Below are 13,932 nucleotides of genomic sequence, written 5' to 3'. Positions count from 1 at the left end.
CACACACACTAAAGGATGCTGCATGCAAGGCTGCACATAACACCTTTGGCTTCATTGCATACTGGAGAAAAACTACTGCAGCAGAATGCAGTAGACTCAGATTAGAGTAGTGGCAAAAATCGTTGGTCTCTACATGTAATATTTCCTTTAAATTAAATATTAAATCTCAAGTGGGAATATGAAAATGTTTAAAGCTCTGTTAGCGGAGGCGCTTTCCTCTCCAATCTAATGAGCTCCTTAAAATTTTAATGAGCACAAACACAGCCCTACGTGGGTTCACTTCCAACTGCGAACAACTGTTTTTTACCTCCTAACACAGATACATACAGGAACACTGACACTACAGAAACCTCATGATCACAGTCAACAAAGAGGGAAAAAGAAGTGGAGGTTGTGTGCATGTGGTACAGGAGTTCTGTCAACGCTCAGAGAGGAATTATAAGCAAGGGCAAAAGATGTTAACTCCGAATTTATAGCCTCTTTTCCACCTCTGGTCCCAGCTCACCTCGACTCACCTCGCCTCGGTACAGCACGTTGCGGTTGTTAAACTAAAAAACAATTCCAATGAAATTCTGCCCTTTAGGCATTATTTGAAATAAAAAACGCTTATTTATATATTTTTTCATGATATTTATCATCTTCATTTTCAACAAAGAGACTATTTTCTTGATTAAACTTCTGGTCTGCATTGCGGCTGTACCCCAACAAGAATGTTGGTGGTTCAAATTGTGTAAAATAAAGGCACAAATAGATGCACTGTACAAATGGGAAAGGTTTATTCATTATAATTGCTTTGAGTAGCTGTTAAGAATAGAAACTGCTTTAAATACAGTGACCATTTGCCATTTCCAGGTTGAAGTGTAAAAAGGAATACTGGAAAATGTCTGTCACGCTACATTTGGCTCAAGGTAACATATGCTTATTTTGTCTGAAGAACACTGCAAAACCCAAATATTTTGGATTTCCTCCAAGGAGACGAGGAAATGAAGAGCCAGGCTCAATTATTTCAGCTTAACAGTTGGATTTTCTAGTTTTAACCCAAGCTTTCCGGGCTTAAAATTCACCATATCTAGCACCACAAGTCTAACTTTAAACACAAACTTCAATATGGACTCAGTTTGGTACACACTGTGTGACACACGATCAAAGACCAGTGTGGATCAGCCGCACAGGCTCCTGACCCAACTGGTGCTGTTGCTATGGGCAATCCGCAGCTCAGTAATGTAAAGGAACAGACTGTCTGAATGTCAGCCAGTAAATGAGCCGTGACTTTCTCTAAGACAGCAGAGTCAGCAATAAATGGATTCACATAACTCTGCCGTTCTCTATTCCCTTTGTGTTTTTCCCTGCCTTCTGTCACTCATGCTCTCTCTCTCTCTCTCTCGCACACACACACGTATGTGAGGATGTCAATTTTCCAAAAACACAGAGAAGCACGTCTGACCTCTCTGACCTCTGCCCTCTGCTCCAATCAGCTGTAAGGACAGCCCGTCTCCATCATCAACTCCCTGGCTCATTTTGGAATACTGTCTCACGCACTCACCCTTCAAATGTCCGAAACGAGGACACATGGTGAGGAGGGATAACGCGAGCAGAATCAGGAAAAGGAAGCAAGGAGCAGAGAATGACAGTGGCCATTACGGAGGAGGGAAGAGGAAGTTCAGGCTGCGGTGTGGATGGAGAGATAGTGTTTCAGTGACAGCAGCAGGCAGCTGACAGTAGGAACCTCAGACCACAGTGATGTCACAACGTCACATCAAGCAAAAGCACTTCCTGGCAAAACACTTCCTCTCACACCGTCTCTCTTCTGAGAGAAAACAAAAACCCCTACAGACGTATGCAAATAGACGCAGAAGAGAGAGAGGGTGAGACAAGTAAGAATAGAGTGAAGCAAATTCTCCTAAAAGCACTTTAACATGTCGTATGTACATCCGGTCCATTTCTTTACAGCTTGCGAGCTAAATTCATCTCCCTTTATCAGCCAAACAATTATCTACTCAAAGGAAACACACCACAACATAACACAACAAACCTGCAAACCATGAGAACACTGCATAACCCAAATATTTTGGATTTCCTCCAAGTAGACCCGTCCCTTGTCACAATGCACATACATAAGTATTGAATTCCGGTGTTTCAGTCAGGCTTTGGTCTCAGGCCCCTTATCTCCAGTGAAGGACATTTGGACAATGCTATGCTTGCAACAGTTTGAGGACAAAGTGCACTAAGCAAGGACTATAAAGACATGGTTTGACGAGCTTGGTGTGGAGGAACTTGACCTGACCTCAACCCCACCGAGCACCGTTGGGAGGAACTGGAACTTGGAGATCATGAGCCAGGTCTTCTCATCCAACATCAGTGTTTGACCTCATAAATGCTCAGTACAGATTGAAAGGACACAAACTCCCACAAGAAGTGTGGAAAAGGGGAACCAACTCATCCAGCTTCATCATGACAGTCCATGTTGGTGTAAAGACCTATATAGTGTATATCAAAGCCAATAAGTATACAATCTTACCTTGTACACCTGTCCATAGGTGCCATTTCCCACCAGCTCAACCAGCTCAAAGATGCCAGCAGGATCCTGGAAAGACAAGGGAATGAAAGTAGGGATTATTAGTTTTAATTTAATTTAATTTAATTTAATTTAATTTAATTTAATTTAATGTTAAATATATCAGGTAATCAAAGCTATCACATTTACAGTATGTCAAGAAGTTCCCAAAAGTTATACTGGGTATATAGTGCTATAAAGCACTATATAGTCTATAGCCGTTCAATCCATTGCTAAATCAGTTCACACAATGCAGATTAAGTCTATCAGCTCCACAGGACTGTCTCTGTGTTTCTCAGTGCAGCAGCGTTTGGATCTCACGTCACCCGGCAACATTCCCAAGCTGCACATAAGTGATTGGATTTATATCAACAGAGATGGAAACAACAGCGGTGTTTCACTAGTAAAGCGAAACAGCTGCAAACAGGATTATGACTGAAAACACAAAGAAGAACCCACAGAAAGAAGAGAAATCAATTGAATTCTGCTGCTTAAAAAAACAGATCGTTCAGCTGGATAGACTTGCCCCCGCCCGCCATTGTGCTGCAGGTGTATACACACAAATGCTCCCTTGCCAGGGCCATATTCAAATGAGGGACGCAGGCTAAAAAAACCTTGTTTTTCTTCACAAGACCAAACAGGCAGAATAGTAACTACCAAAATCACTTACAGTCACACTCTAAAGCTTTAAAATAATACATTATTATAATGACTCATAAATAATTGTGTTGTAATGTGAAGCCACAAGATGGTAATATCTTGCAACAATGCACCTGATCACCGAATTTTTGCTGACATTGAAAAGACAAAACTGCATCAATGCATCCGATTTGTAGGGTTGGGAATCACAGTTTACCTCACGATACCGTACACGATACACGGTCCACGATACCGATAATATCACGATACAAGGACTCTGTGATAATCAATAGTTTTCAAGACAATCATACAGAGATACATCAAGAGATCTGTCTCAGTGTAGAAAACAAAAACATCTGTCAAAAGTTAAAAGTGCAGGACGTAGTCTGATGTAGCCGTTATCCCGCCGCTAACTTCTGCCCAAGTTTCCCTCGTTCATTTGAGACACTGGCTGGGACTGTTCACTTTAGAGCGCCTTCATTTGTTAATTAAAATATCAATATTTGCCCTGGCGCATCGATTATTGTATTGCACGAGGAGTGACGATGATACATCACTCAAAAATTGATCCCTATCGAGTTGCACGTGGTGTTAAAACATCAAACTAAGGTAGCGCTTGTGTCTAACTCAGCAGACTGACCTCTGTGGATGTTGGTACACTGGTGGACTAATAATTTAATCCTAGATTCGCTAGGCTGCCAACACATCTCTAACAGGGAGCTGTTCGAATCCCGCAAAAACGCCACTGACCCCTGGACAAACACAGACAAACATCACCTCCCCCTTTCTCTGTGCTGCATGCTCCTGTAACAATGGCTGGTATTCACCCTCTCTGCGCTTCTCTCTTTATCTTCCACGCTCTCCGTCTCTCTGGTCCACCAGCTTCTGTTCTCCATCCAGCGGAGGTCCAGGCCTCTATCACTCTTTTATCTTCCCACTCTCCCTCTTTCTTTCTATCCCCCCCTGTTCCTGACAAGTACTTCATTCTCACGCTGCCCTCATTCCAACAGTCCCAGAAACACGACCTTTTAACCAGCGTTAATGTCTCCTTTCTCCTGGTGCCTCCATGAAGCTTTGTAAATGACACAATCGTCTATTTTTAGTACAAGCTCCTCAATTTTATAATGAATTCCTTTAGATGGAGGTGTCTGTACTTCACAAATCCTTCTCCACAATGAGTGTGTGGCTTTTGCAGGGCGATGTACATAGATAGTACTGTGGATTAGGGCTGAAACACTGATTTCTTTAATCAAATACTAGTTTTCTTTTCTTCCTACCATAGTTTATTATCGAGGAATAGGCCAACTAAAATGTTTAAAAATGAGATCTTCTCGGTGCAAAGCCGTTTGCTGATTCGCCAACATGATCTGTGCTATTGTGTACTTCTCCACTGGGGATAAATTAATGCAAGAGCTAGAGAGAAAGAATGATATTACATGATCTCCACTTTTCAGAGACTATTCCCCTCTCAATAAAGCATCGTTTCATTTCTTCCTGAAATGCCACACTTGCACCCAATTTCCATCCCTGTCTCTCTCTCTCTCTTTTTTCCATCTTTTCTAACCTCATCACTTCTCTCCTCCGCCTGCCCACTTGGTTCACAGCCTGTCCTTATTCTTTATCGGTCGCTTTGTTGCAGCTTTGGCTTTCTCCGTTTCTGCACTTTCCTTTTTCGAGCCACATCTGTGAGTTTCGCAGTTGACCTTTCAGTTAACTCTGCAGACCTGTGCGTGGGGAAGGAAATGACACAGGATCATTGCAAAAATGTGAAGAAAAAAAACCCCGTTAGGACTGTTGTCGTTTGTATTTTTTGGATATTTTACTTTGGCCCTTTGTGTCTCTTCCCCATGTTTTTGTCTCCAGTCCTCTCTCTATTCCCCTCACTCTGTCTCTCTGTTTGTTTCTGTGTGTCTCAGCAGGCCTGTCAACCTGTCAGCTGTTTCTGAAGACTTGTGCTTTTTTTTGCACCCTCTTTCCTTTTCCTGTGTTTTGTTTTTTTTCACCCATCTTTCTTTAAGTGCTACAGACGCACACACACACACTCGTATGCAAAGACACACACAGTGTCAAACTCATTCTCTCACACTCCGTCTCAAGTACATCCTCCCGCTGTCTCGCTCTCTCGCACTCTCATAACCACACACATGCAGAGCCAAAGGCAGCCTCCTACACAAGGGCTAGTGTTCAAATGTTCTAACAAGTACGAGTGGGCACAGAATGGAGAGTGTACGTCGGACTGGATGCATGCGGACGCGAACGAGGGCCCCGTCAGAGAAACAAGCAAGCGTCTCTCACGAGTGCAGACAGCAGCTTTCTGCAGGCGGTGCAACTGTTCGATCGACCGTGCTATCAGATCGTCGGCAGGTGCGGATTTCCTTTGCATGTGTAACATGCATGCATGCATTTGGTAACTCCCAAGACACAGCCAAGGATGCACTTTCTCCATCTTTTCCGCGGAGAAGCATGCGCTGTAAAAAGTAAGCACTAACGTGACACGTGACATAGGCCTGTATTTCAGGCTTTCCTTTCCTCCGCGCACGGCATCACAGATTACAGAGCGCGTGCCGTTTCTGCTGCTCCAGTTCATACATGTCCTCCGGCTTGCTGATAAAAAAAATATAGCACAATATCATTCATATTTTATAGGCCACGCGCAGGATGAGCTGTCAGCCTGCAACCGGCCTCTGTCAGAGCGTCTTCAGCGCGACTGCGGTGTCTGTGGTCTGGAACACGTTCGTCCCCTTCCCCTTTTTCATGCTGAGTGTTTACCAGAGTCATGTGACTGCCGCATGAACTCGCCGGTGGCCGGTGAATCATGTGCATGATGCTGCCGAGTGATGGGAACACATCAGATGTACTGTAGCCCCCAAAACAACTTCCCAAGGGCTGGAGAGGGGGAAGTAAGAAAGAGGATCGGCGACTTGAGACGTGACAAACGGTGACGTTGGAACAAAACAGACCAGACTACAGGCTGACCAATATGTTTTTCTTCAGTGGGTGCTGCCAATGCTGATATTTATGTACAGTATCAGGGCAACACTTACTGTCTATCCAAGCTGCATTTTGTATTTTAAATAAAAATAAAAACTAAAGGTATAATCCATAAATCAGGGAATCAACAAACAAGTTACTGAGAGCAGAAATGTGAAAAATTAGACGATTATTCACGTAAACATCTGCATGCTCATCATTCAAAAGTCTCCTAAATCAGTGTGAGTCATCGGCTCGACCAACAGACGCCAGATTTCTTCATTTTTTTCCCCTCAACGTGAACACGACTGCCTTCAATTTCTATGAAAATGTCCATAAAGAAAAGTCCAATTTGCAGAGCTTTTCACACAACAACCGCGAGGACACGTCCGATAATTGGATAGTTACGATAATTGGAAGTCTTCTGGATAGAACAAGCTTCGCCTAACCTCCCTCCGCACTCATCTAAAAGGTGTTAAGAACAACAATATTATCTGGCCAACGTTCAATGCCATATTCAAAGCGCTAGAAAGAAAAAAGGGATGATGTAGGATCAGCGCTGAGATGAATGCAGCATTGGATCTGTTCTACAAAGAGGAGATATCAGTCCGTGTGCACCATAAGCCATTAGAAATAATGGGTTTTAGAGTGCAGGCCTGGAGTTCTCCTGAAGGCCACTTTACAGTCCACGTGTAATGACTGCATTCATTCTTTCATTCCACAGCCTTATTCCTCTCCGCTGAATTCCTTTCCCTCAACTGTGAACAAAAAAACCAAAAGCTATGAAGCTGATTCTTGACCCTAAACCTTAGGACATAACAAACGAGATTTTATTTAAAACCTCAGATACAATCTGATCAGCAGAACCATATTTTAAAAAGGTAATAAGGGCCACAGCTGACCACAATGCAGTTGCACTTCTTCACAGTGGCTCACAACTCTGATTCAACGACATAGCGGTTAGAATTGTTGTCTGCAGGTGATTGTTTCCCTAAGTTTATGCAATTTAAACAATCAAAGGTTTACGCAAGAAAGTCATGATTGTGTATATAATGTAGCTTGACATTCTTTGAAGTCCTCTTTATTTTTTTTTATTTAACATGACCACACGGTGCAACTCGGTGCAAAAACCTGCTCGAGTTAACAAAAAAAACAGCCTAGAGGTACATCAGGCAGTTTAAAGGAATGACCAAGTTCTGTTCCTTTGCTGTTCTATCCTTTCATCACTGTTGTCTTCCACTGATGAACAAATGAAACTGTCCTCCTGAGGAGACGGTCATGACACCAAAATATCTGAAAGGCGATTCGAGTATTTCAACATGTGTGGTCTCAGCATGTCAGTACGATATCTGATCAAGATGCCAACCTTTGCACCTCCCTCAAGCATATTAGCACATTCATGCTATATCTCAATGCTTATTTCATTTCATTAGAGGTGCTTTTATGCACAAATCAAAAAAGTGCATAAAAATATGTGACATGTCTTCATCTACCAGACAGATCCTTTCCTGGTTCATGTCGACATACTGTGTATGTTAAGTATATATTTAAGCACATCAGACTGCAGCCAGGTGAGTCCCGCTGTTCAGAGTCTTATAGAAAGTGAATTAGAGAGAAGTGATGTGGATTGAATTAGAGACCCTAAGAGGATGATAGGAGTCATGCTGGGGCCGGGTCTGTCTCTCTCTTATAAAACCACTTACACTTAACAACATGGTTCACCACTTGCTTGCTTGTACAGGGAGAGGCTTCAGCCCAATTCCCAGGACATCTCACCCAGACATGTACAGTACATTAACAGGAGTCAGCTCTTAATCACAGGTTTACAGTTAAAGGATGACACTTACAAACCCGACCGCTCCTCGTCTCTCCTACAGTCCCCGCCAACTTGTCATCTCACACCTTTTCCTGTCATCTCTCCGCCCCTCCACATCCCAGTCATCATTCGATTTTTTTTCTTCTCATTTCTTTTTGCCTGTCACCCGCCTGTATTGCCACCATGCCCTGCACCGTGCACGTCAGACCACAACCGAGAGCTCGAGCTCCAACTATGGACTTGTTTACGTGCACATAATTCCAGCGTGCACCTCAGATCAAGTGTGAGTGTTTGTGTGAGAGTAAAGGAAAGATGTATTAAAGAGTGTGTGTGTGCTTGCAGGTGATGAAATTATTTTGCAATTAATTGTGCAACACTGTGATGTCCTTTTTCTTGAATTTGATTTATTTTACCTCTGCAAGAACTGGTATTTTTCAGTACTTCCTGTCCTGTGCATGAGGGCATTTTCTAAGGGAAACCTGCCTTCATCCTTACGTGTTAAGTTAACTTTGGAGCGGACGAGTAAGTAACGAACAAAAAACGTCTGCGATTACTATCACACGGATATTATGAGCTCCGTGACTTGTGCGCGCAGAGCCAACTCGTGCATTATTTGTGTTTAGATGAGCGCGGCGGAGGACTGAAGACTTGGTGTGGCTCCATCAGTGACTTGAGGGGAAATAGGTCAACTAGAAGCAGGCAGGCTGAGTGGAAAAGGAGGTGGGAGGGAGGGAGAGGGGCATTTCTCAGTGACAGACTGCCATACAGTATATAGACTACTCATGAATAAGCTCTGTGTAAGCCTTGGGCACTGCTGTGGCCCTGTTACTATGGCATCCGTGGTGAAGGGCCGAGGAATGTGGCCTTACTGGGCAACAAGGAATGGAGAAGAAGGGAGGGAGGGAGGGAGGGTTTTCTGGAGAGGGGCCTAAAGCCTTAGACTACTTTGGTCACTAGTCACATCTCCACCTTTAGTCTGAGCAGAGCCTCTGTCACTTTCTTCTCCTCCCTCTCCGTTCTCTACATCTCTCTTTGTCCCTCTAAGCCTCGCACGTCCTGTTTCTTTCTCTCACTGCATTCATCCTTTCGCTCTCCCTCTGCGCCTTTTTCCTCTGACTTTCACTGACCATGTCACCTTCCCTTCATCATCTCTCGTTCATCACAAATCTCACACCTGAGTCTCCTGCCAGTGTAGGCGTGCAAACGTGTGTGTGTGTGTTGCCGTGGCTGTAGGTCCTGCTGGTCTACCATCTGTTGCTCTCGTCAGCTGACTGGACGTAGCCGCGCCTCTGACGCCTCTGACCCGCGGGTGCGCTCACTTTACATAAAAACTACTGTCCGTATAATAATCTCAACCTCCTCTGCTCTTCTGTCCATCACTCCGAGTCACATTTGGACAGGAAACAGCAGTGACACGTCCGCGAGTGCCTCTTAATTTGGCCTTTCCCACTCGAGCGAAACCTGCAGCATCCATGCAAGTTGCCGCCCGGGGTTGATCCGTAACACTGGCAAATGTCACAGAAAAGATGGTGAGAGGTGGAAAGAAGGACGGAGGAAAGAAGGGAAAAGAGCAGAGACGGCAAACATGAAAAGCTACTGCTGGCATGAACACTGACCTCATCAGGACCAGTTGTCCTGGGGACCAAAACCTGGTTAAGGTTAGGCATTAACTGATTACGATTAAGGTTAGGGATATCAAAATGAATCCAAGTGTAATGCAGCATCCTCAGAGGAATACAGCTGCACAAACCCATGTGTGGGTGAGTGAGTGTGTAGTGTGTGTGTGTGTGTGTGTGACAGTCAGCTTGACTAAATGCCACCAAATTCAAGAGCTTTCAAGCTCTGCCCTTCAACCAGCCCCCAACACACAGACAGAAACACAATCCGCATCATTGCCACCAAAGCCAAGTATTATAATCAACCCCCACCCCGCATCACACCACAGCCTGCTGACCTACTTCCTGTCTAGTCAGTGCAGTGGTTGACTGTACACCATGTCATATGAATGGCTTTGTGTGCATGCATGTGTGCAGTGAGGGGAGGGGGGGCATAATGAGGACTCTAAATGCATGAAAACACGCTGTGGAAAATACATACAAACATGGCAGTGACTAGTGTAAAAGTGATTTATTCGATCATTCTGATTCACAGGGTCCCAATTCAATTCAAATTTGACTTGATTGAATGGAAGTCAAGTCAAGTCTATTTTTGATTCACTTCGCTTCATGTCAGTTTCCATAACCCTGCCACAAAAGTAATGCTGGAAAAGGTACAACAGTTGGCTCCCTCCAAAAATATTATTAACTGACCCAAATACAGAGTTGTCTAGTAGAGGGTCCTGCGAGCTAAGCCTGGGCAGAAGAAGACAACAATGGACAATGGAGGACACAAACAAACCTCTCAAAAGCAGCAGAGTGTGATAGTACTTTTGTACTTTATTGTAGGCAATTATAAATATCATTACTGACGGTTTAACTGACTTCTTCTTCTTCATTTTCTACAATGAACAATGTGGGGAAGATCAGGTTCTAACCCTCACCCAAAAACACGTTATAAGGAGTTTTTATTCAGTGTTTTACAGCAGGGAATTACGGATATCCTCAAGCTTAAAATGAGCCGACATTTCTCAAACTTTAAACACTAAATAGTTTGAAAATTGTGTGACCAATGTGAGTGAGAACCCAGTGAACGTTTTTTTGAATCGGCTTTTAAGGACCACAGGGTTATTAAAAGTACTTTATCAAAGAAATACGTCGCATGTAAGTGCATATTTAAAGCATATACAATAAAAGGGGGCTGTTAAATGACCACTTAAATAATAAATAACGAGCATGCACGCGTGAGTCCCTGTGCTGTAGCTCTTTGTGAGTCACACTAGAGACGAGCACTTGACAAGTCTCAGGGAATAATGGCCTCTTCCTCATTCCTCTGTCTGTCTCCCTCTCCATCTCTTCCTCCGATTTTTCTACCACGCTTCCGTTTCTGTTCGACCACAGACTCTGTTCCTCCAGCCGGCGAGAACACACACACACACACAAGGTGTGAACCTTCAAGACGTAGGTAGCGTTCGCCGTCAAGGCTTTATTCAACTCCCATATTGATATGACTCCTCGTGCAGCCAAGGCAGTGGGAGGGAGAGAGATAATAGTGAGAGACAGAGCAGCTGGCAGACAGACGTGGAGGTGTATTCAGTCAGTCACTGAGTTAGGCAGGTGGAGAGACAAAAACAGGGCATGAAATAGAGAGAAATAGCATGAAGGGTAGATGGATGAGCAGTTTTGACTGTAGTAGAAAAAAATAGAGACAAGCAGACAGGCACGAGGAGCTTGACATAGACTGGTGAGGACAGACAGTAAAGTGGACAAGCAGGCACAAACAAGCAGAAAAGGAGACAGGTGAACATGGGGAGGCAGAGGCAGACATCACCTGCTGCTGCTGCTGCTGCTGCATTGTGAACCTCTTGTGTTTGATGTGGTCTGGTTTGTCAGAGCAGCAAACAGGTCTTTGGGTCTCTGATGCAGCAGCAGCAGCAGCATCATTTACTTGTGTGCAGCATGGCAGACATTAGAAACACACACACACACACACACACACACACACACACACACACACACACACACACACACACACACACACAGCAAGCCCAGTGAAGCGAGAACATGGTTTATCCACGCATAAACTCTGTGCTGTGGTGTGATGTGGTTTGCAGCACACATTTGATGAACAAAAGAAATGGCTATTGCAAGCATGCAAGGCTTTAGTTAGAATAGAGAGCAGTGACTACAGGTGACCCTCTCTCTCAGACACACACACACACACAAATCTGGCCAAATAACTTCAAATGTGACATAAAGTCGTGCTGTTTTGTTGTTGTTTTTCGCTCAGTGACATAAAAAGCCTGAAGAATGAGCAGCAGCAGCAGCGTGAGGGGAATTAAAGGTTAGATTCCTCTGCTGTCTGAGTTAAGGGCCTTTACAAAAAAAAGACAACACAAACCAGGTCAGCAGAATCACACACACACACATACATACCATCAACCTCCCTGTTACTGACTTGAGTAAAGACAAACCTTACAGCTAGTTAATTTCTTATAAACATATATATGTATATCTATAGAGGTATACATATACACATATATATATATATATACACACACACACATTTACATATATATATATACATATACACACACATGCTCGTATCCCACACATCCGCCTCTTAGAGTCTTTCTCTCTCTGCACAGTCAGTCAGGTGCAAGGAGAAGGAGGAGAAAGCCGCGCGTGCGCTCGCTGCGCGCGCACACACACACACACACACGCCGGTTAGCTTGAAACGAAGCAACATCTTAAACACATGTCAAGTGTCACATTCTCTTACCCTCAGAGCGGACAGGTCGATTTCGTCCAGACTCCGGGCCGGAGAGTCACTCGCCATGATGATGGAGGTGTTGCCCTATATCCTGGAACGGCCTCTGCTGTCACGACTGTGTTTCCTCTGTCCCCCCGCCCGCCCCCCACCTGGAGCCTCTCTCTCGCGCGCGCTGTCTCTCGCGCTCTCTCTCGTGCACAGTGATGCCTCGCGGAGGGATAAAATAACCTGCCCCCCACCCTCCCTCTTCACTCCTCTCCCTCTCTCTCGGGACGCGTGTCGTCGGGGCCGCGCAGCTTTTACATGGGGGGCAAGAGCGCGAGGTGCATGGGCCGCTCCAGGTCCATGTCTGCGGGGTTCGGGGAGTGGAGCGGAGCGTACGCTGCTTGCGGTTGTCTCACAGCCGGTGCTGTGACAGCCAGTGAGCACTCAGAGGGAGGAGGAGGAGAGGGAGGAGGCAGTGCAGTGGCACAGCAAAGCCACGCCTATTACTGGGCGGGGTTTAATGAGGCAGTAAATGGGACTCCCTAACTTCTCTTATTTTCTTTCTTTTTTTTTGCCAGTTTCCAGATTTTACAGAAGAGTATGTAAAAAAAATGTTTAAAAAAAATAATTGAAAGAAAGAAAAAATAAAAAATAAAGCAGCATGAATTCTCATTCTCATTAACCCTTATGCAACCTTGTAAATAATAATGATCTCCACCTTAAGGGCAACAATCGCCCTAAAAAATGCCCTAAATTAACAGCATTGGTAGTTATCAAAATAATTTCTTATGTACTTTTTCTGTAATGGTTAATATGCCATTATGTAGAAGCTCTTCAACGGGAAAAAAGATAGTAAAGCACATTATTATTTCTTGATTAAGATGTCAAATTATAGTTATTTATTTGCATTCCTGGACAGAAAAATGTGTTTTATAGGTTGAATAATTTCTGACTTTGACTACATTTACCCTGGAATCCACAAAATCATTGTTTTTTTGTTGTTTTTTAAAAAACAAGCAGGTGTGTCATACAAGAAATATAAAACAGAGAATTCCTTTACACCAACGGACCAGAAAGTTTCTGCTTTGATAGGTTTCTATTTATACAACCTCATAAACACACACATTATGTAAACGCGTCAAAGTTGGAACAACCTGGCTTCACATGATTATCACTTGTGATTGTTCTCGTGGCACGAAACTAAAACAAAAACAACTTTAGATTATTTTTTATTTCTTTAGTGGAGTTACACTGTTGTCAATGAACAGATAGAAAACAAAAATATACCCACTGTACAAAAAAGGTTATTGTACACGAACAGTGAAGTTTCTCACTGGAGTGGAGGAGAGAGCTGTTTAGACCCGGGGGTCGTCACGGTCACAGAGTGCCCTATGGCTACGATGAAGAAACAGTGGTTCAAATACAAATCCAAAGCCATTCACACAACAAAACAAAGCTATACACTGAAACGAGAAGTGTTTTTAGAATGTAAAAATTATTCATATTCCATAAATATTGCACTGAGAGCAATAGCAAGGGGTAAACAATGCAGGCAGTATCAAACTCAATTTAAAAAATAATATATATGTATATGTATATA

At 43.7% G+C, this 13,932-nt stretch overlaps 1 protein-coding gene across 20 annotated transcripts in view; it reads right to left on the bottom strand.

Moving 5' to 3' along the window:
* The window catches only part of tnika (TRAF2 and NCK interacting kinase a), a 52,433-nt gene extending 39,670 nt beyond the window's left edge, over positions 1-12,763 (bottom strand). For all 20 annotated transcript variants that reach the window (XM_044047856.1, XM_044047857.1, XM_044047858.1 and 17 more), the window contains exons 1-2: positions 12,357-12,763; positions 2,519-2,584 (exon numbers count right to left, since the gene is read on the bottom strand). In XM_044047856.1, the coding sequence (XP_043903791.1) occupies positions 2,519-2,584; positions 12,357-12,413 (123 nt within the window). In that variant the 5' untranslated portion in view covers positions 12,414-12,763. The remainder of the gene's footprint in view (positions 1-2,518; positions 2,585-12,356) is intronic.
* Positions 12,764-13,932: the final 1,169 nt, after the last annotated feature.

This window comes from Solea senegalensis, linkage group LG16, assembly GCF_019176455.1.
Source record: "Solea senegalensis isolate Sse05_10M linkage group LG16, IFAPA_SoseM_1, whole genome shotgun sequence".
Lineage (NCBI taxonomy): Eukaryota > Metazoa > Chordata > Actinopteri > Pleuronectiformes > Soleidae > Solea > Solea senegalensis.
Note: the sequence above shows the minus strand (reverse complement) of the source record. Positions and strands in the feature narration are given on the sequence as shown.